Source organism: Mustela erminea, chromosome 10, assembly GCF_009829155.1.
Source record: "Mustela erminea isolate mMusErm1 chromosome 10, mMusErm1.Pri, whole genome shotgun sequence".
Classification (NCBI taxonomy): domain Eukaryota; kingdom Metazoa; phylum Chordata; class Mammalia; order Carnivora; family Mustelidae; genus Mustela; species Mustela erminea.
The window spans coordinates 101,135,871-101,158,573 of NC_045623.1; the positions used below are offsets into that span (position 1 = coordinate 101,135,871).

Here is a 22,703-nt window from a genome sequence, read left to right on the forward strand (position 1 = left end):
TTATGGCACTTGGGCTGACATGAGGCCCGGAGTATACCAGTGTCCCTGTTGGGAAGGTCACACCATGGTGGTCACCAGACCAAGGCTGGGGCTGTGAGGCTGCCCAGGGACTGTCTACTCTGGGAGCATGACTGGGGCGGGCACGACCAGATGTCCCCACCCATGTGCTCTGCCGACAGAGGGCGCAGCAAGAGCAAGAAAAAGCAAATGCAGCCAAGAGAAGCCTCCTTCTTCCTACAATGGCTCCCCAGTGCCCTCTACTGGCCGAGCTCAACATCGCGATCAGGAGGAGAAACGCAGAAGAGTCTGGTCTTTTCCCGCGCAGCAGGTGCTGAAGGTGAATGGACGGCCGAGAGGCAATACCTGGGAAGACGCACACTTTCTTAAAAACTTTCTTGGTCCTCTTCTCTCTTACTATTTCTTTTTCGCAGCATTCTGATCTCTCTCTATGGATGTAACAACTTCTTGAGTTTTTCTGTGGATGCTAATTTAACATTTTAAATATCTACTCCTATTCCCGAAGCCATTTCCATCGCTTCATCCACAGTGTTCTGTGATTTTGTTTTTCTCCATCGTGCAGCTGGTTTCCCTTATCAGTCTGAATGGCTTTACTGCCCTCTCCTATTTCCTTAAAAAGGACTCTGCTGCATACTCCAGCAGCTGGTGGGGTTTCTTCTGCTGCGTTGGTAGCACGGCCTTTCCACCTGAGGCCTCTTCGTGAACAGGGGTCCGGCTGGGAACTCTGGGCAGTGGGGAGTGTGGGCTGACCGTCTTCACTTCAGGGGGACTTAGCAGGGGTAGCTTATCGCCAGGCTATACTCCCGAACACACAACCAAAGAGGGCTTCCCACAGGGCGGCGGCCCCCACCGGCAGCCCCATGTTTCCCCAGATACTCCTTCAGTGTCTTCAGCCAAAAAGTCGATGATTTTCACCAGAGGATGAAAACTCAGGCACCATCAGGGTCCGTGGTGTACCACTGTCTCAGATTTTTAACTGTTATTTCCCAGACGAATTTGCAGCCCGCTGCACTGTTCAATTCTCCGCTTCAGCCCCATTCTGACTTCTCCAGGCCACTCTGAGCCCAGAGCCTCCGTGGGGTCTTGTGAGCAAGGGACCTCTCACTTGTCCTGCAGCACTGGTGGCGTGAATTCCAGGGCAAGGTTTCCTCCCCCTCATTTCATTTGTCACCACCCTTCCATCTGTTTTCTATCTTCTAGAAATTTCCTGAAATCTCCTTTCTGCTGATTAACCAGGTTTTTTTCTTTCCTCCAACGTCAAGAGTTTATATTTTTCTGTACTCTGGCAAATGCCTACCATCTTTTTTTTTTCTTTGTTTTCTCTTGTGTTTTGTTTGTTTGTTTGTTTGTTTTTTAAGTGAGCTCCACACTCAACATGGGGTTCAAACTCACAACCCTGAGATCACGAGTTGCATGCTCTGCCGACTGAGCCAGGCAGGTGCCCCCAAGGTCTACCATCTTGAGTTGGAACTGTCTTCAAAAATTTCATATTGCTCTATCTTGAGTCAATGAAATAGCCTTTCAAATGAGTGAAGATTTTACGAGCCCAACAATTTCAGAAGGAACAATTAAAAAAAAAAATCATCAGTGTCTCTTACCGAGGGGCACCTGGGTGGCTCAGTCAGTTAAGCATCTGCCTTCAGCTCAGGTCACAACCCCAGGGTCCTAGGATCGAGCCCCACTTCGGGCTCTCTGCTCAGCAGGGAGCCTGCTTCCCCCTCTCCCTACCACTCCCCCTGCTAGCGCTCTCTCTTCCTTACTCTCTAAGTAAATAAAATCTTTAAAAAAAAAAAAGAATCTCTTACCAAAATGCCAAATCTAGATTTAAGTTTATTTATTTATTTTTTAAGCAATCTCAATGTGGGGCTCAAACTCACAACCCCAAGATCAAGACTGACATGCTCTTCCGACGGAGCCAGCCAGGCACGCCCAGATCTAGATTTTATTCCACTCACCAGATCTAACTATGAAAACAAAACCAAAGCCCAAACCTGACCTAGTTAACAGCTGGGGTTGAAGGTCATTTGCCCAGTGGGGGGTGAAGAGACGTCCAGCTGCAGGGGCACAGACGGAAGCCCATTGGTTGGGGGTGCAGACAGCTTACCCTGGGGTTTGGTGACCGTCCCTGGTGGGCAGCTGGAGCGGGGGGTACAGCGGGCACAGGAGTTGGTGGCTGACGTGGTACAGAACATGCCAGATCGACATTCGCAGACTCGAGAGGAGTTCCATGTGCACGGCGTCTTCTCCACCAGGTCTTCAAAGGGACACAGAGAAGGGTCGTGAGGAGGGATCTGGGATGGCAAGAGCAGAGGGTCCCGAGGACCCCCAGGAGGGCAGAGAAGCATTTGCCTGGAAGCAAGCACTCATGTGACTATCCTGTTGAGCAGATCTTCCCGCCCAAAATAGTGGGGCTGAGCGAAAGAAGGCAAGGGGGAGAAAAAGAGAATGTACTATCTGATCACGTTTACAGAAAACGCTAGAATATGCAAACTCCTCCACAGTGACAGGAAGCAGGATGATTGCCTGGGAATGGAGGTGGGGTGAGCAATGGTGGGAGGGACGGTAAGGAACTCAAGGAAACTTTCTGGAAACTTCTTTTCCTTGATCGCGGTGATGGCTTCACAGCTGCATACGATGTCAAAATGTATCAAATGGCACGCTTTGCCCACATGCGTGGCCCTGCGTGTCAATCCTGTTGCAATAAAGCTGATAAAAGAAAATAATCTAGAGAACAGGGTGAGCACGCATGGGTAGAGATGAACCCACAGTGGCTGTGGCTCGATCATTCGTTCAAAGTGGGTGATGTCCACAGCCATTCCTGACTTTTCTCTACTTCTGAATACGCTTGAAATCTTCAGTGCTGGGGCACCTGGGCGGCTCAGGGGGTTAAGGGTCTGGCTTTAGCTCAGGTCATGATCTTGGGGTCCCGGGCTGGAGCCCCACGTTGGGCTCCCTGCTCAGCGAGGAGTCTGCTTCTCCCTCCGCCCTCTTCTCCGCCCTCCCGCCCCCGCTCATGCTTTCTCTCTCTCTCAAATAAATGAACAAAATCTTAAAAAAAAAAATTTTTTTTTCAATGATAAAAAGGGTTATTTTTTTCCAAAATTGAAAAAAAAATGTTGGAAGTTTTATCAAAGGAAGCATGTGATAATGCATTTACATATGCTTGGGAATATTTTATGTGCTCTAAATGGGTGAAAACAGAACGACCACATTAGTAGATCAGACACATGTGACTGGCTGGGGAGGACTTTCCTCAATCAGCAGGATACATCACAGACCTCAGAAGGTAACCTCATAGTCTCTTCCTGAAACCTCCAGAGAGAGTGGAACTGGGGAGGGTTGGGGAGTTTGTGCGGGCAGCAGGAGTGAGCTCAGCAGTGCCAGCGGGGGCTTGGGACAATGACAGCTGTTATCACAAGCTCAGCTATTAACAGCACCGAGCGTGGGTGGGACGTGCCTGGGTGGCTCAGGTAAGCGACCGACTCTTGGTGTCCACTCAGGTCATGATCTCAGGGAAGTGAGAGCGAGCCCCACTCGACAGGGCTCTGTCCCCAGTGGGGAGTCTGCTTGAGGTTCTCTCCCTCTCCTTCTCCCCCCTTCCCACATGCACACGCTCTCTCGCAAAACAAATAAATAAAATCTTTTTTTTAAAAAATATTATTGAGTACAAACAAGGCAGCCGTAATACCATTGGGTGCGTGGGGGGTCTTACTCTTAGCATCCTGCCCTGATTAACTTAGTCTGACCTACTTCATTCCTGCATCAGGTCTTCGAGAAAGTACTATTATCATGGCCACTGCAGATGAGGGAACTGAGGCACGGAGATGTTAAGAAACTTGCTTGTGTTTATAAGCTGCAAACTGGTAGGGCCAAGATTCGAACCCAGGCTCTTGGGCTCCAGAGTCCGTGCTCTTGGCCCCTGTTCTCTACCCCATGGCTTCACAGAGTTTTCATCCTAGAGCTGAAGGAATTCTCTTGTTTCTCTATCTGACATGGTAGCTTCGGCAGATGATATTTTTTCCAAAAATGGCCAGAGCAGCATTTCTGGCCCCATCTGTTCTTCCAGACCTCTGCCTCACCGTCGAGAAGCTTGATTTCTTCTCCTTCCGCTGACTCTAGTGGGATGTGTGACTGCCTCAAGAGGTAAAAACTGGCGGAAAACACGCCATGTGACTTTCAAGGCAAGGCCAACAGAAGGGATGTGGCTTGTCCCCACCCCTGCCCCATCCTTGGAATCCAGGCGTCAGGCCTCGAGGAAGCCCCCAAGTTAGCCATACAGAGGCCACTAAGGAAAGGGCTTTCAGACAATTCTCGCCTGTAGCCTTCACGTTTTCCAGCTGAAATCCCAGACGTCGTGCAGCAGAGACCAGCCACCCGCTCAGGGTCCTGTCTGAATTTTGACCCATGGAACTCATGAGTAAACAGGAGGGGGATGGTTTTTACCACCGTGTTTTGAGAAAGCTTGCTGTGGCCTTTGCAACTAGAACAGTGGCCCCCAGTGACAAATGGTGTTCTTTCCTCTTTGGGCCTCTGCTGACTTCAGCCAAGGTTTCTGTGAAAGAAACCTTGGACAAGGAGACACGATCACGCATCCACTCCCTGCCCCCGTGGCCTTTGTGATGGGGCTGGGGACACAATCAGCCACGGCTGTCTGCGGCCTGGGCAGCTGCCCCTGTCCTGCGCAGCCCTCGTGGATGGATGTCAGGGGGCAGCTGGTGGTGCTGTGAGGCTGTGCTGAGTCGGCCACATACACAGAAGTCACCCAGCAACTGCCTGTCCTGAGAATGTTCTAAGGACAGTATAGTGACTAGCCGAGCCCAGAACCTCCAAGTTGAAACTCTGGCCATGCCGCTCTCGGGGGCCTGTGGCCTTTGTAAGGTCTCAGTGTTCTCCTCTGTACAATGGGGACAACTGTACTCCACACACCAGAGGACAGCTACCAAAAATAACAGGACAAGCCTGGAACAGGTGGACAGTAATGAACACTTCCTTGCAGGAGTAAGCAAATGGAAGCTGTGTGAGAAGGGGTCACCACCATCAACACCCCGCAATCGAGAAGGACACTCAGAAAAGGCCCGCTGCTCAGAGATGCCAGCAAGGGGAGCTAGGCTCCTGAGGCTGAGCAGTACCAGAACAAACTCAGAGCCCCCCATCCCCAGATTCTCAGCCAAGAGCCCCTGCTCCCAGGAAGGAGCCCCTTACCTCCAGAACAGGTCACGCAGGCCTTGCAGCGGCCGTCCCTGTCCAGGTAGTAGTCCGGGTCACACTGCTTCCCACAGTCCGATGACCCCTGTGCGCACGGCTGCTGGGAGATCTGCCCTGGGGAAGGAAGCAGAGAAGCTCCAGGCCGGGCCGCCTTGGCAGAGGCCCCACCTCCGCACCCAATCGCCACCCCCAGCTCCACAGCCGGCCCCCAAGCTCCACACATGTCAGATCGATCTCTCAGAGGGAGTCCTGAAGCCCAGAGAGGGAAGGAATTTGTCTAAAGCCACACAGGAGAGCAGCACTCACTAAGCGGCCCCTGCTTCCGGTCCCTTTTCTCTGCCATCCACCACGGCCACAGCCCTCTCCCCAGCCTCCCTGCCGTGTCACCACCCTCCTCAAAACTCGGGGGCCACTTTCCCTCTGAGACCAGCCATGAGGTGATGATGTCTACTGGCCACAGCTTCCGCTCCGTGTGGCACTGGGGGATCCAGGCAATTCGGGAAGGCGAGGAAAAGAGAGGAAAGTAGTGGGGTCTGGCGAAGAAGACATCAGGCTGTCATGGACAGATGGCATCATTAAAGGGGACAGATGACCCAAAAGAACCAGCAGATTCTTCGATTATTAGATTCTTAGATTATTAGAACTAACAAGTGAGTTTAACAAGGTGCTTGGAAATAATGTTATGACATCAAAACTGAGTGCCTATATGTTTGGGTTGAGCCACATGAATTGCTATTTTGGTAGGTGAGGCTGCCAAATATTGGCTGTTCACACGGTTCAAAACAATACCAGTGATGAAGAGTTAGAACACGAAATACTGAAAAAAAAAATATTCCCCTCATCATCAGGAACATCAGGTACCTAGAAATCCAAAACAAAGCTATAAATCTCTCTACACAGAAAATAATAAAATATTACTGGGAGAAGGTCAAGGAGACCTAAGTTGAATTTAATAAATAAAAATAAAAAGCGAGGGGTGCCTGGGTGGCTCAGTGGGTTAAAGCCTCTGCCTTGAGCTCGGGTCACAGTCCCAGGGTCCTGGGATCGAGCCCCTGCATCGGGCTCTCTGCTCAGCGGGGAGCCGGCTTCCTCCTCTCTCTCTCTCTGCCTGCCTCCCTGCCTACTTGTGATCTCTGTCTGTCAAATAAATAAATAAAATCTTAAAAAAAATAAAGAGCGAAATAATAGAGAGCTTTACCATGTACTACTCGATACTGCAAAGATTCTCTCTAAAGTAAGCTGGATTCGGTGTGATCCCAACGAAAAGCCCAAGAGGACAGTTTACAGAATCTGAAAAGCTGATTCTGAAGTGGACACAGAGAGGCAGATGACTGAGAAGAGCCTGTCTAGTGACGAAGAACAAAGGTAGAGATGTTGCTCGACCATCCCGATGACTTAATGAAAACCTGTGCCATTCAAGCCCCTGGGGCATCCACACGCACTAGATGGAAAGACCAACGGAACAGAACATCAAGTCCAAGATCGTGCCCAGGCACATACGGACCTTTGGATACAAAGATGTCTGCAACACAGTGGGGAAGGATAAAAGATATTGGTTCAACTGGACATCCACACGGACCTTCCAGCAGGACCCCTGCCTCACGCCGTACACACAAGCCCAGGCAGACGGCGGGTCTCCACGTGAAAGGCAAAATGGGAATGATTCTAGGAAGTCGATGCAGATGTCTTCAAGACTTGAGTGAGGAAAAGAACATAAAGAGCGGAGCATAAAAGCACCGGCCACAAAGGGAAAGACAGATCCATGTGACTACTTTAACACTGATTTTTAAAATATTATTTATTTATTTGAGAGAGAGAGAAAACACAAGCAGGGGGGAGGGGCAGAGGAAAAGGGAGAAGCAGACACCCCACTGAGCGGCTGAGCAACATGGGACTTGATCCCAGGACCTCATGATCATGATCTGAACCGAAGGCAGATGCTTAACTGACGGAGCTGCCCAGGTGCCCGTGACTACGTTAAAATTTGGAAGATCTCTTTATGGGGGCGCCTGGGTGGCTCAGTCAGCTGAGCATTGGACTCCTGATTTCAGCTCAGGCCACGATCTCGGGGACCTGGGATGGAGCCCCACATCAGACTCTGCACGCCACAGGGAGTCTGCCTGAGGATTCTCTCCCTCTCCCCTTGCTCGCACAACCGCATGCATGCGCACTCTCTCTCTAATAAATACATCTTTTTAAAAAATAAATTAAGAAAACAAAATCTCTTTAGCAAAGACACTATAAAGAGAATAAGAAGACAAGCCACTGGGTGGAAGGCGGCCGTCCGCACACCACTATAGGATGAAAGGCTCAAACCCAGAACTGTAAGAAGTCCTATTAAGAAGTCAACGGAAGGGGTGCCTGGATGGCTCAGTCGTTAAGCGTCTGCCTTTGGCTCAAGTCATGATCCCAGGGTCCTGGGATCCAGCTCTGCATCGGGCTCTCTGCTCGGCAGGAAGCCTGCGTCTCCCTCTCCCACTCCCCCTGCTTGTGTCCCTCTCTCGCTGTGTCTCTCTCTGTTAAATAAATAAAATCTTTAAAGAAAAAAAAAAAAAAGAAGTCAATGAAAAAGACAGACAAGCCCCGGAGATTTCATACAAAGACTTGCTTTTCCTTATTCATCACAGCCAAAAGGAGGAAACAACCCAAATACCCAAAGACTGCTGGACAACCACGGGCCAGCACCGGAGGCCAGTCAGCCATGGCAGGAGTGGACTGAGGGCCCCGCCGGTCGCCGTGGGAACCCGGAGGGTGTCAGACCCACAGCTGCTCCTGCACCAGCACCTCCGCGTCACACACACTCGAGCTGTCCAGCGAATGACTTCGTCCATGACTACAGCCCCAAGAGACCTGGAGACACTCTTCTCCCCAGACTGGGAAAGATCGCAGCCCAGGGCCCCCCCTGCCTGGACCAGCCCGCAGGGGTCACCTGCCAACGAGACGCTGCTGCCCTAGAAACGAGCCACAGCCTCTCGGAAGAACTCACCTGGACCTGGACTGGGCTCCCGCACCAAGGAGGGAGAGCTGGGGGCTCTCGTCATTTTGGAACCGTGTTCCAGGGTGAGGGAAGCGCCCCTTCCGGGAAGCGTGGTCCTCGCCCTGGAGCTTGCTGAGGCAGTCCTGAGGGGCCTGGCCTGGAGGGTGCTGCTGCCAAGAGAAAAGTTAGAAATGGCACTGCCAATTCTCCTGAGGGGGCGAAGTGGGGGGGGGGGGTCTGTGCTCAAGGGCAACCATTTCTGCAGAGAAGGGGGTCCCCAGACCCTCTGTCCACAGCGTCCGGCAGCCCCGCCATCAGCTCCTGGGAGCAAGGACTGTGTTTTCTAGGCTCTTCTCTCATATGCTCTGGGAAGACTGAGCACATGGTGGGGCCTCAGTGGCTTGTGGGCTTGGCAGAGGGACTCCCCGGGGTCCTGACACCCTGGGCTGAACCCCAACCCACCACAGCCAGCGGGGCCCTGAGCATCCTATGGGGCGGGACAGCCCCACACCAAGGTCAGCTGGTGGGGAGAGGGGAGTCACCTGGTGGCCGCCCAGTCAGAACTGGTCACTGGGGAAGGTCGCTCACAGATGGTGTCCCTTTCTGCTGTGCCTACAGGGGGGACAGAAATGCAGGAGTGACAGACGTCACAGCGGAGCCTGAGGAGACTCACTGAGACACTGAGGAGACGTCATGAAAGAGCCTGAGGACTCCAGGCACAGATCTTTTACCACCACAACCCAGAGCTCGGAATGAGGTGCTTGGAAAATGTTGCGGCCATCTGATGTTTCAGCCTGCCCAGTGTCCAGGCCCTGCTGCGGTAAAGCACCTTGACTTTCCCCGGGGAATACTTTCCAGTCTCAGCGCCTGTGCTCAGGGCTGAGGCTGCCTCGCCTCCCTCCCTTCCCGGAGCACACACAGACCAGCCAGACCCATCAACCCCTTTGATTCCTCTGACCCCAGTGAACTGGTTCAGTGATGCGCACGTGACCCAAGGTGTGCCCAGGAGGAACGATATCAAGGTTTTGGTTTCAGTTCTTGGAAGGAGAAGCCGTCTTTCCACTGGGGTTGGGTGGGAGGCAAGCCAGGAGCTGCGGGTACGAATCTTACAGATGCCTACACATAGGGGACCGGAGATAGCCCGACACTACCCAGGGAGCCCCAGAATTTGCAGTTACAGGAATCAAAAAATTTTGAGATTTTGTTTCCAGCAACCCAAAGATTCCTGAAGAAAAAATCCTGAAGAATTTTGAGATTTTGTTTCCAGCAACCCAAAGATTCCTGAAGAATTCCTGAAGAATACTGAAGAATGCCATCAGAAAGAGGAACACCCATAGCACTTTCCGTCCGGCGGATCTGAGCTCGCGTGCCGCCTCCATCGTCCTCGCCGTGCCCACCACACTGCGTGACATACAGTAAATGCCTAACCCATAGCATGTCCTTCTCCCCATCTGTACATTGCTTAGAGAGTGTCCCACAGGTGGGATTATGATCTGAAGGTTTCTGGGCAGGCAGCGTGAGCAATGCGGATGTGTCATGTGCGTCAGTGTGGTAGGGTGACCACGCCCGGTGTGACCTTCAAACCCAAACTCGGGTATTCCCTGCTCTGTGGCCTGGAGACTTGACCCATCTCTGGACCTCAACTTCCTCAGCTGTAAAAGACGGCTGATTCGGCCTGCTTGATGGCATTCTGAGCCCTTCAGGAGAGAACACCGGCACCAGCTCTGGGCACACAGCCGTGGGCCGACTCTGAAGCAGAAACTACTTTCCATTTTACGGCTGGAGAGTCGCCCTGTGGGAGCAGAAACCAGGGAGTCCAGGAGTCAGCCAGCGGCGCTGTTGTGGAGAAACATGATGGGAATCCCACACATCATCTGAAACTGCCTAGTAACCACATTTTAAAAAGTAAAAAGAAACATGTGGAGTTAATTTACTTAACCTAATAGATCTAAAATACATCAGCAGATATTTAATATAAAAAATAACTAATGAGGGGCACCTGGGTGGCTCAGTGGGTTAAGCCTCTGCCTTCGGCTCAGGTCATGATCCCAGGATCCTGGGATCGAGTCCCACATCGGGCTCTCTGCTCCTCGGGGAGCCTGCTTCCCCTTCTCTCTCTCTCTGCCTCCATCTCTGCCTACTTGTGATATCTCTCTCTCTCTCTCTCTGTCAAATAAATAAATAAAATCTTCTAAAGTAATAATAATTAATGAAGGGGCACCTGGGTGACTCAGTCATTAAGCGTCTGCCTTTGGCTCAGGTCATGACCCCGAGGTCCTGGGATAGAGTCCCACATTGGGCTCCCTGATCTGCAGGAGGCCGGCTTCTCCCTCTTTTACTCCCCCTGCTTGTGTTCCCACTCTTGCTGTGTCTCTCTGTCAAATAAATAAATAAATAAAATAATGAGACATTTTACATTTTTGTCTACTAAATGTTTGAAATCCAGTGAATGTTCTGTCCTGACAGCCCATCTCAACCCAATGGGCCACATTTTAAATGCTCTCTGGCTGCATGTGGCCAGTGGGACCGCTAGGGGCAGCACAGTCCAGGGCATCAGAGAGGGGCCTCTGGCGCCAGCATGTGACAGTCGCAGGAACACCACGGAAAGGGCCTCCCTGGCAGGAGAGGGTCCACAGGCCTGGCTGGAGCAACAGAACTCCAGGTACTTTTCCCAGATATGCAAGAGTTTCTGAGCTGGAAAGTCCCCCCAAGGCCTTCTACCAACAACTTCACATTTTCCCGATTGGAGACTGAAGCCCAGGATGGGGTGGGAACACGTCCCCCAGGTGCAAATCTAACAGTACTCCAGGGGTCTGATGCCCAGCCCCTAGCATCTTCCACTCCAGCCCGTGGCCCGGCTTGCGGCCCTAGATGACCAGGAGCACAACGGGCATGGTCTAGCTTCACGGAGCTACGGCTCAGGGAGGGAGGCCAGCCCTGATCAAACCATGAGAGACACAAATGTTCATATCCACGTTTGCGAAGGACGCTGTGTGGTAAGAGATCAAACGCAGATGTGACCTGTGACAAGTCATAGGAAGCCTCCTGACAAAGTGATGTGTGGACAGAGAGCTCAAGGCTGAGGAGCTGACTGAGCGAACAGGAGGCAAGGGTGTCCCAGGCAGAGGGAACCACATGCCCAAAGGCCTGTTAAGAGGGGGAAGCACCACGCAGCCACAGAACTGAAAGCGAGCAGACCAAGCTGAGCCAAGGAAAGAGGGAGGTTCGCGCTGAGTCTGGGGCTGGAGGAAGGAGCATGGTGCAGGCCGTGTACACACTGTCCGGGAGACGGCCTGTGGCAATACGCAGCGAGTGCCCTTTTCCCTAGTCCTCCGACTAAAGACAGCTAAACCATGGGTACGTGTCTAAACAAAGACGACTCTGGACAGCGGAGAGAAGGCCTTGGAACCCAAGGAATGACACAGTGATGAGTCCCCTGGGTTTTCTCTCTGTTCGCCTATCCCAGACATGGAGCCAAATAAGCCAGCAGCCCGGAAATGCCGAACAGCACAGACTTTAGGAAAGAAGTCCCTCCAAAAACCGGTTCTCTTCTGCCAAAGGATCATGGCATTGTCCTGAGAGTCATGAGAAGATACTAAAGTGTCCCCCCCCAGGTGTGTGTTTGTGTGTGTGACAGAGGGAACCAGATTTGGTTTTGCAAGGGTGGCTCGGCCTGTGTGCCAGGGGCGAGGAATGACAGGAGGAACTGGGTGTGGGGAATAGGAGACAGAATTAGGTGGACAAATGCTATGGGACTGGCTGTGGCGTGTGAGGGAAGGACGGACGGACGGAGGGGGAGAAGGTGGTAAGGATGGTGGAAAGCACCAGGTTAGAAGTGGGAGTATCAGGGGCGGGGTGCTGGCACCTTTCTCCCCAGTGGGCCTGGCTCCTCGGATTCCATCTTGCCGCCTCCCCAGCCTGGGGCTATGGTCCACCCATTCCCCAAGCCTCCCTTCTAGAACGTGTCCTCAGTACCACCCACACAGCATCTGTGGCCCTTACCTCCTTTCTGGCCATGAGTCTCCTTGTACGGTCAGAAAATTAGAAGCCCAGAGAGGGTAAGGAATTTGCCTGAGCTCACACGGCAAACTGAGAAAGAAATCCAAGTGTCTCAGTAGCTCTAACTCCCAATGCCTCAATGGTGAATTGGCAAAACCAGCCCTAATCCTCTGGGGAACTCCCACGACAGAGTTTGCTTCTTGTTTACCAGGCATCAGAGAACTTCTGCCCCAAACCTCAAACCAACCCAAGATTTCATCCCGGCTCGCCTGTGTTTCTGGCCACCAGAGTCTCGCTGAGCCCAGGACACAAAGTGCAGGGAAGTGGGGAAGGGGGCTCTGCAGTAGCTGGTGCCCCTACAGGATCTCCGAAGGAGACAGCGGTCTGTCCAACAGGAAGAAGGAAGTGGGAGGTCATAGGTCATTTGGAGATCTGGGGCGGGGGCAGCTGGGCCCAGATCTTGGTGCCGGCCTGAGGGTGAGGATACTTACCCTGGAACCTGACGACCTCCCCTGGTGGGCAGACGGAGTGCGGCCTACAGCGGGCACAGGATTTGGTGGCTGATGTGTAACAGAACATGCCAGGCCGACACTCACAGACGCGGGAGGAATTCCCTGAGCATGGAATCTTCTCCACGAGATCGTCTAAGGGACACAAAGAAGAGTCACAGGGGACAGAGGAAGGACAGGGGAAGAGAGCCAGAGAACCCTCATGGCCAGTGCCCGTTTGGCACAAGACAGAAGATGCCGCTGTGGCCTCCCTTTGGGCAGGGAGCTGGCACGCTCAGCCCTTCTTTCCAGAATGTTCCTGCAACAAGGGCCAGAAGCCAGGCAGGGCCAATGGGGCAGACTCCACTTCCCCACCCAGATCCCCAGATGTCATTATAATCGTATTAAAAAGAAATTAATGGCCCCATTTTAAAATGGGCAAAAAAATAAAAATAAAAAATAAAGACATGGAGGAACCCTTCAAGGCACAGTGCTACATGAAAGAAGTCCGTCTGAAAAACCTACGTGCTGTGTGATTCCAACTCTGCGGCATTCTGGGAAAGATCAAACCATCGAGACACTGTCAAGTGGTTGCCGGGGGTCTGGGAGGAGGGTCCTAAACCTGACATTCATGTCACTATTGCTCGTAATTGCCAAAAAGTAGAAACAACCCCAATGTCCACCCATCGATTGTTCAGCCCTAAAAAGGAATGACCCTGTTACAGCATGGATGAACCTTGAAAACACTGCAAAGTGAAAGAAGCCGGTCACTAAAAGCCGTATAGTGATGACTCTGAAATGCCCAAACTAGGCAAATCCACACAGACAGAATGTCGACTGGCGACTATAAGGGAGTGGAACAGGAGGGAAATGGGAAGAACAGGGCTTCTTCTGCGGGAGGTGGAAATTTTCTGAAGTCAGACAGTGGAGGTGGGTTGCATATTGTGAATACAATAAAACCACTGTACTGCACATTTAAAATGGTGAATCTTAGGGGCGCCTGGCTGGCTGAGTCGGCACAGCTCGCCACTCTCGATCTCTGGGTCTCGAGTTCAAGCTCCACGTTGGGCATAGAGCTTATATGCGAGAACAAACAGTTAATATAATTTAATTTTTAAAATAAATTAAGTGGTGAATTTTATGTCAAGAGGAAAAAAAAAAAAAACACTGGTATAAGTAATCGGCAAATGCAAACATCCGTGGAAAGCAACACAGGGCATCCTTGGCCAACCGGAAATGGTGAAGGCTTCCTGAAACATGGAAGCAGGTGGGGCTGCATGGAAGAAGGAGACGGAAACCTGCAGCCCAAAGTATACCCAAGACGGTTATTCTGGGAGAGGCTCCAGTCTCCGAGTGGGTACAGGGCAGGGGCAGGCCCCAGGGAAGCCGATGGGGGATACAGCAGGAGCACCCAGCTGGGTCAGTCTCCCCAACGCTTCTCATCCACTTACGCCACAGGTCCAGAAGCCAAGCATCTCCCCCAGGAGACTCTTGGGTGAGGTGAGCACAACAGTGCCCCAGGGCTGGTCCTACGTGGGAGGAAGGGACCCTACAGAAGATTAGCCACTAAACAACACACGCCCCCATCCCAGCGACCAGATACAGTGTGCAGAAGGGTCACCCGTGGGAGAGAAAAAGAGCTCCAAACTCAAAAAGAACTAACTCTCGAAAGAGCAGATAAAAGAAAAAACAAAAAACAAAAACCCACAGAACAAACCATTAGAATCAGTACAATTAATATCCTCAGGAATTGGGGCACCTGGGTGGCTCAGTGGGTTAAAGCCTCTGCCTTCGGCTCAGGTCATGATCCCAGGGTCCTGGGATCGAGCCCCGCATCGGGCTCTTTGCTCAGCAGGGAGCCTGCTTCCTCCCCTCTCTCTCTGTCTGCCTCTCTGCCCACTTGTAATCTCTGTCTGTCAAATAAAATAAATAAAATCTTTAAAAAAAAAAAAAAATATATATATATATATATCTCCTCAGGAATTTGCAGCTATACAACAGAATCCCCTGGAGCTCAAGGAAGAAAGGAAGGACATCGAAGCCATAAAAAGGGATCCTCGGGCACAGAATGCTGTAGTCACCAATTCATTTCCTGTGGGCTCACACAAAGACTACATTTCCCAGCCCCCCTCAGAGTTGGATTTGGGTCACGTGACAAGATTCTAGCAAATGAGATGTGAACAAAAATGATAGGCACTTCTCCCAGGCCTGGCCCCTAAAGCCATCTCGTGGGGGGCTTTCTCATCTCTCTCTTCCTCGCTGTAGTGGCCCCGGAGCAGTACTCTTGCCTGCACCCCGGAAGCAGTACTGAGGAGAGCATAAAATCCCAAGAATTCTAGAAAATCTAAAAGTGGTAGACTGAGGACAAACAGTAGACATCCCTGGAAAATTCAAGGAGAAAAAACAGAGGCCTGGGCAAAGGTGGGAAAGGTGCTGGACGTGCGAACTTTCAGGAAGGCAGGCCCAGGGGAAATGAACAGAGGCCCCGGGAGGGGGTACACTTCTTTTCGGGCAGCAGGATCTCTAGATATGCCCCTGATGGAAGGGAAGGCAGATCCCTCTCCCAGCAAGGACGGAGCCGTCTCTGGCTGCACTCTGCCTCCCAACCAAGCCCTCGGGCTCCTAAAATCAGTTTCAAAAGTTAACACTCAGGATTCCTTCAAAAATTAAACAGGATGACCACACGATCCAACAATTCCACTGCTAAGGATATACCCCAAAAGAACTGAAAGCAGAGACCCGAACAGATTATTTGCCGACGTGTGTATTCAACAGCAAAATTCACAACAGCTAAAAGGTAAAAGCATCCCAAGTCTTCACCAACATGAACGGATGAACAAAATGTGGTCGATCCATCCAGTGGTGTATTAGCCTGACACCTGCTGCAGTGTCTTGAAGACACGAGGCTCAATGAAATAAGGCAGTCACAAAAGATAAATATTTTAGGATCTACTTATATGAACTTCCTAGAGTGGTCAAATTTACAGAGACGGTGAGTAGAACGGTAATTGCCAAAGGCTGGGGGTACCATGCTAGGGAGCTAGTGTTCAGTGGGGACAGAGTTACAGTTGGGGTAAATGAACAGGGGCTGGAGTTGGGAAATAGTGAGAATGTTGCCCCCAAAAATGTGAATGCACTTGGTGCCCCCCCCCCCCCCGCCACAGTACACTTAAAATGGTTACAATGATCGGACGCTTAGGTGACTCAGTTGGTTAAGCATCCGACTCGCTTCCGCTCAGGTCATGATTTGGTTACATCATGATCCCGGGGTCCTGGGATTGAATCCCATGTTGGCCTCCCTGCTCCATGGGAAGCCCGCTTCTCCTTCTCTGTCTGTCACGAATAAATAAAATCTTTTTAAAAAAATGGTTACAATGATCATTTTCTGTTATGTACCTTTTACTACAGTGTTTTTGAAAAGTAACACTCAGCCCCCAGCTGAAGGTCTGAGCTGAAAAGACAAACCAGAGCCCAGGGAGGTAGGGCAGGTGTTAAAGAAGTTACGCCACAACAAGCTGCTGCCCCTGCTAAGCTGAAGCAAAAAAAAAAAGAGAGAGAGAGAGAGAAGAGAGCCCTGCAGACACACCGCAGCAGTGAAGAAGGGAGGGAGGGAGAAGGGAAGACTGAAAAAGAAAGAGAAAGATCTAAAGGAGATAGAAATACGGTTTGGAAAGACCAAGAACCCAGACTAAAACAGAAGCAATCCCAGGAGTGCTTCACACTATAAAAAAAAGTTATTAAGAATATAAATTCAGCCTGGGTGGTTCACTCAGTCAAGCATCTGCCTTCAGCTCAGGTCATGATCTCAGGGTCCCACATCGGGCTCCTTGCTCAACAGGGAGCCTGCTTCCCCCTCTCTTTGACACTCCCCTGCTTGTGCTCTCTCTCTCTCTCAGACAAATAAATAAATAAAATCTTTTTTAAAAAAAGAATATAAATTCAGCAAAGGAAAAGCTCAAAGAAAAGAGGATCTTTTAAAAAGCATGGGATGACAAGTTAGACTAGAGAGTTAAAGTAAGCAAACTGAGATGCAAAGCATCACCAATAAACTCAATGAATACATTACAAGTGTCCTGGGAGTCCTGGTGACACCTGGGAGGCAAGCAGCGGAAGAGATCAGAAAGAAGACGGAGTTTGTGGCATGGAAAAAGCAGTGAGAAAATGCCAGTGCATGCAAGATAAAAAGGTGAAAGAACACAGGGAGAGGGCGCCTGAGAGGCTCAGTCAGTTAAATGCCTGCCTTCAGCTCAGGTCATGACCTTGAGGTCCTGGGATAGAGTCCCCCATCATCATCATCATCATCATCATCATCATCATCATCATCATCACCAGCACCCTTGGGCTCCCTGATCAGAGCGGAGCCTGTGTCTACTTCTCCCTCTACCCCTCTCCTTCTGCCCTTCTCCCCTGCTCCTGCTCGCTCTCTCTGTCTCTCTCTCTCTCTAATAAATAAGTAAAATCATAAAAGAAGAAGAAGATGACGACAATGATGGCAGGGAAGAAAGGAAAACACAATCAAACTTCAGGATAAGAGGCAACCATAAAACTGATACTGAGATACATATTTAACAGAAACAGAAATCCAAGCCAATTTCCCAGAAATGAAGAAGAACTAAATCTGCACATAGAAAAGACATTCCAGGGACACCTGGCTGCCTCAGTGTGTGGAACATGAGACTCTTGGTCTTGGGGTCGTGGGTTCAAGCCCCATGTTGGGTATAGAGATTACTTAAATACCTAAAAACTTGAAAAGAGAGAGACAGACAGAAGACCTTCCAGGTACTAGGAAGAATTCTTTCCAAACAATTAATATCAAGGCATATTCTTATAAGTTTCTGAGCCCTAAGGATAAGGAAAGTGTTATACTTGCAGTCTCCTACAAAGGGGAGAAAAGAAGGCAGAGAGCAGACCACTCCACAGCAATATTCAGCAAAGAAGACAACGCACCAAACCCTACAAAGTTCTAAAGAAAATTTCTAGGAATAATCATATACAAAATTGTCATTCAGGCATAACGGCAAGAAACATTGTCAAATATGAAAGAAACCCCTTTCAGGGGATGCACAAAGATGAGTCTTTCCTCAAAAATCCACAGGTCAGTGAAATCCAACCAACCAAGCAATAAATCAAAATGAAAAATTCAGAAATAGAGAAGTGGTCGTCAATGTACTCCTAGTGCACAATGAATAACCTTAAATAGCAAAGTAACGCTAACAGGCCAAGGGACTGAGTCTTATTTTAAAGAATATAAATACCATAGGCAATAACAAAGTAAAAAGGAAAAAAAAAAACGTAAGTCAGTAATTAAAGTCAGGAAGAGGTCAAGGAAGCAGCAAGCTAATTACTTCATTTTTCATTACAGGAAGCCAACCTACCCTATCCTGTCCAAAAACTGAAACAAGCAGAACGTGATTTTACCACAAGAGACAGTTATTCCTTTAATGATTTCCAACTGCTTCTTGATTTTCATAATCTCTTCTTAATTTTAGATGGTTTTATTTTTAGAAACTGTTCTCTTGTGATTGTTGTATTTTCACTTTAGTCTCTTCCTCCTCTGAATCATTTGAATAAAATCAAATATAATCACTTGAACATCATAAACAGTAAGAGCCCAACCTCTTAAAGATCCCTTTTCTCGGGGTGCCTGGGTGGCTCGGTTTGTTGAGTGGCTGCCTTCAGTACAGGTCATGACCTTGGGTCCTGGGATGGAGACCCATCTTGAGCTCCCTGCTCAGTGGGGAGTCTGCTTCTCCCTCCCCCTCGGCTCATCCCTACCTCTCATGTGTGTATGTATGTATGCCGTATGGGTGTGCTCTCTCTCTCAAATAGATAAATAACATCTTTTTTTAAAAATCCCTTTTCTCTATGTATGTATAGACTGTCTGGCTGCACACCTTCCCATGCTTCTTCCCTCTATACAGAGATACAGAGAAGTGTCAGTCAGACACCCAAGGGAGGGGAAGGAGAAGGGGCAGAGCTGGCTTTCTTCCTCACACTTCTGTATTGCTTGATAGTTTTATAATGAATGCCGATAACTTTCATTTACAATGCAGTCATTAATTTTAAATGTAAAGATATGCCAGAGAAATACCAGCGTAGACAAAGAAGAATGGCAATATTGATATCAAACAAAAATTGAATTGAGGCAAATACACTGTAAGGACCAAAGAGGTGTATTTCATGCTGATGAAAGGTCCAACCCACCAAGAAAGTACAGTATTCATGAACATTGTACCTAATAACATAGCTTTGACATACAGACAGCAAAAATTAATAGAACACAATGAAAATCTGGTGAAAAACAAGCATAGGGGAGATGGATTTTATACATTTAACTCAGACATCAACCATTTGGAAAGTGACAAAAATAGATAAGAATAAAAAAAAAAAAAGAAATGCATGTTATTTCAGGGGACCTAGCTGGCTCACTCAATAGAGCATGTGACTCTTCATCTCAAGGTCATGAGTTAAAGCCCCACACTGGGTGTGGAGACTCCTTGAATACATTTTTTTTTAAAGATTTTAATTATTTATTTGACAGAGAGAGCGCACAAGCAGGCAGAGTGGCAGGCAGAGGGAGAGGGAGAAGCAGACTCCCTGCTGAGCAGAGACCATGATGTGGAGCTCGATCCCAGGACCCTGGGATCATGACCTGAGCCGAAGGCAGCTGCTTAACTGACTGAGCCACCCAGGTGCCCCACCTTGAATAAACTTAAAAATTATTTTAAAAGAATACATATTTAAAAAAAAAAAAAGAACACCTCTTATTTAAATAACACAATTAACAAGCCTGATCTAATGGGTATATAGAGAATTTTGTACCTAACCAACAGAACATCCATCTTTTCCCCAAACACACTAAACATGCTTTTAAAATATGTACATTTGGGACGCCTGGTTGGCTCAGTGGGTTAAGCCTCTGCCTTCGGCTCAGGTCATGATTTTGGGGGTCCTGGGATCGAGCCCCGCATCAAGCTCTCTGCTCAGCGGGGAGTCTGCTTCCTTCCCCACCTCTCTCTGCCTGCCTCTCTGCCTACTTGTGATCTGTCCATCAAATAAATAAATAAAATCTTTTAAAAAATAAAATAAGGTAAAATAAAATGTGAACATTTATTAGGGTACAAGAAATCTCCACAAATTTCCCAACCCCACACCACAAAAAACCCACACAAAACAAAACACCAGAGAGCACATAAACCACAACCATAATAAATTAACAATGAAAGTGCTATGGGACGCTTTCTCCTGGAAGCACTTGTGGTCTTAGGTGAATAACAGTTCTGGGTGTCAGACAGACAGCTCAAACTCCTGATCTGCCCCTTACCAGACTTTTCTAACTTTGGAAAGGCCCTTAACCTCCCTAAACCTGGGTTTCTTCACTGTAAAGCAGAGATAAAAGAATTTCCCCCAGGGGCCTGGCTGGCTCCGTCTGTAGAACATGAGACTCTTCATCTCAGGGTCATAGGTTGAAGCCCCAAGTTGAGCATTGAGATTACATTAAAAAAGGAGTGGGGGGGATCTCCTAGAGGTCGAAGTCCCTCTAAAAACGGATGCAAGGGTGCCTGGGTGGCTCAGTTGGTAAAGCGACTGCCTTCAGCTCAGGTCATGATCTTGGAGTCCTGGGATCCAGCCCCACATCCCACTCCCTATTGCATGGGGAGTCTGCTTCTCCCTGTCCTCTCCTCTCATGCTCTCTCACCCTGTCTGTCTGTCTGTCTCTCTCTCTCTCAAATAAATCTTAAAAAAACAAAAAACAAAAACGGATGCAAAACATCAATGGCTGATATCAATTCACAAATACAGAGGGGTAAACTGAGGCACCAGGGGGCCAACTCAGAGTCCATCCAGGCACCAAATGGGGTTGCTCCCGACCTTCTCTGCCTACAGCCCAGAGGTCTCCCCCTTCCCGGAAGCTGCCCCTGCGGGGGAAAACAGGGCCCTTACCTCCAGAACAGGTCACGCAGGCCTTGCAGCGGCCGTCCCTGTCCAGGTAGTAGTCGGGGTCACACTGCTTCCTGCAGTCGGATGACCCCCGTGCGCACGGCTGCTGCGAGGTGTGCCCTGGGGAAGGAAGCAGAGAAGCTCCAGGCCGAGCCGCCTTGGCGAAGACCTCACCTCCCCAGACTTTACCTCTCGTCCCTGAAGCCCCTCCCAGCTCCACCCTTCAACCCACCAAACATGGTGGTCCAGCTCTCGGGTTCTACGTGGACCGTGGACGCATTGCCAGGGAGAGCGCAGACCTCGCCTAAGTTCAGCGAGCAGGCGGGAGAAGCAGCCCGGCTTGGGTGGAAGAGCTGCGCCTGGGGGGGTTCCCACTGCGTGGCTCGGGCCAGTTCCAGTGACTCATGGGCACCCTGAGATTAGCAGGATCCCCCGTTCGGGTTGTTGAGCGGGGTAAAGGGATGGTGAAAATAAGCAGGTGTGCTCGGCGCACCGCAAGCTCCGGAGGGCCCCGGCGGCGGTCATTCGGGCAGGAGCCCTGCTTCCCTGCAGCAACTAGGGAGTCCGGAGTCCCTAGACCCTGCGGAGCCTCAGCCAGCCTGACTGAGATGCGCGCAGATCAGCCAGCAGCCCCCGAGTCCCATTGCACACGGACGGAAGATGCACGGCGTCGACACCGACTCCGTGCGGCAAAACGGTAGAGCGCCTTCGCCTGCTCACCCAGCTCTCGGTCCAGGGACAGCCCTAGCCGCGATGCCTACCACCCACAGCTTGAGCCCGTATGGGCACGTGAGCCAGATAAGCCAATCAGAATACCTCATCCTTCAGGGTGGGCACATGACCCCAAATAGGCCAATCAGAATACCTCATCCTTCAGGGTGGGCACATGACCCCAAATAGGCCAATCAGAATACCTCGTCCTTCAGGGTGGGCACATGACCCAGACAAGCCAATCAGAGTACAGCTTCCTCACCACTCGGCTTCAGAGACACGTGAGCCATGTCCGCCAAAGAGCCTCGTCTCTGAGAGTTTCACAAAAGCTACCAGTGAAGACGGCTTCTCTTCTGGGGCCAAGGGCCGTTGAAGTCGCCAGCTGCCGGGTCGTGGCAGGTGCGGCGTGGCCACAGCCTGCCTGAGAAGGAGGTGATTTAGACGCAAGCAGAGTCCAGGATGGAGAGAAACGGACCCCCTGAGAGCGTCCAACCTGGCTTGATGGCGTCACCGACTTCTCTGTTCGAGCCGGATCTTTCTCTACCCTCACTCTGTTCGGACTAAGTGAGGCTGAACCATCGGTCCTCGACATTCCTCGTGCCGCCTAGTCATTCTGCGGAAGCGGGGGACCCCGGCTCGGAATCGTGTTTCTAAAGTGCACACAGTACAGTACATGGGATGACCCAGGAGCCTAGCTGTGTGACAGCCCCGTTAACAACGCATTGAATTATTTAAGCGATGGGGCGCTGGGTGACTCAGCGGGGTGAGCCGCTGCCTTCGGCTCAGGTCATGATCTCAGAGGCCTGGGATCGAGTCCCTCATCGGGCTCTCTGCTCAGCAGGGAGCCTGCTTCCCCCTCCCTCTCTGCCTGCTTGTGATCTCTCTCTCCATGTCAAATAAATAAAATCTTAAAATAATAATTTAAGCGATGGCGATATCTATGATTCTTTGTAAACTCATTACATAATCTAATGAGTATCCTTGTTTCAACGTAACCGATGAGCATGAATAATGTTTCGTGATATCCATGGCGACTGTGGTATCACTGCAAGATATTAGGAGAATATCTGACTTCCACTGCGGGGAAAGCTGCAGACACTACAAGAACGTTACTGTGCTGTGTTGTCTTAATCCACAAGGGAAGGACGCATCAGAGGCTGATGAAAAGGAGTGAACTCATTCAGGTCTAGGCCCCCCTGAAATCTACCCATGGACAACTTGGGAGTCCCTGGACCTCAAGGTGAGCCCCTGCTTAGAAAAATATGTGAGAATCTCTCAGAAATACTAGCTTGATGGCTGGCATCCTCTATCTCAGAAAATATCTGTAGCTCCCCAGTGGTCTTTCAGAGAGGTAAATGTGACCC

At 50.2% G+C, this 22,703-nt stretch overlaps 1 protein-coding gene across 3 annotated transcripts in view; it reads right to left on the reverse strand.

Annotated features, from left to right (window-relative positions):
• Positions 1-22,703, reverse strand: part of TNFRSF8 (TNF receptor superfamily member 8) — a 61,953-nt gene that overhangs the window by 20,293 nt on the left and 18,957 nt on the right. Inside the window, exons 3-8 of one of the 3 annotated variants that reach the window (XM_032302632.1) lie at positions 20,632-20,748; positions 12,691-12,843; positions 8,743-8,812; positions 8,210-8,367; positions 5,221-5,337; positions 2,123-2,272 (exon numbers count right to left, since the gene is read on the reverse strand). In XM_032302632.1, coding sequence (XP_032158523.1) covers positions 2,123-2,272; positions 5,221-5,337; positions 8,210-8,367; positions 8,743-8,812; positions 12,691-12,843; positions 20,632-20,748 — 765 coding nt within the window. Of the gene's footprint in view, positions 1-2,122; positions 2,273-5,220; positions 5,338-8,209; positions 8,371-8,742; positions 8,813-12,690; positions 12,844-20,631; positions 20,749-22,703 lie in introns of all 3 variants that reach the window. The other 2 variants (XM_032302631.1, XM_032302633.1) reach the window with 2 other exon arrangements.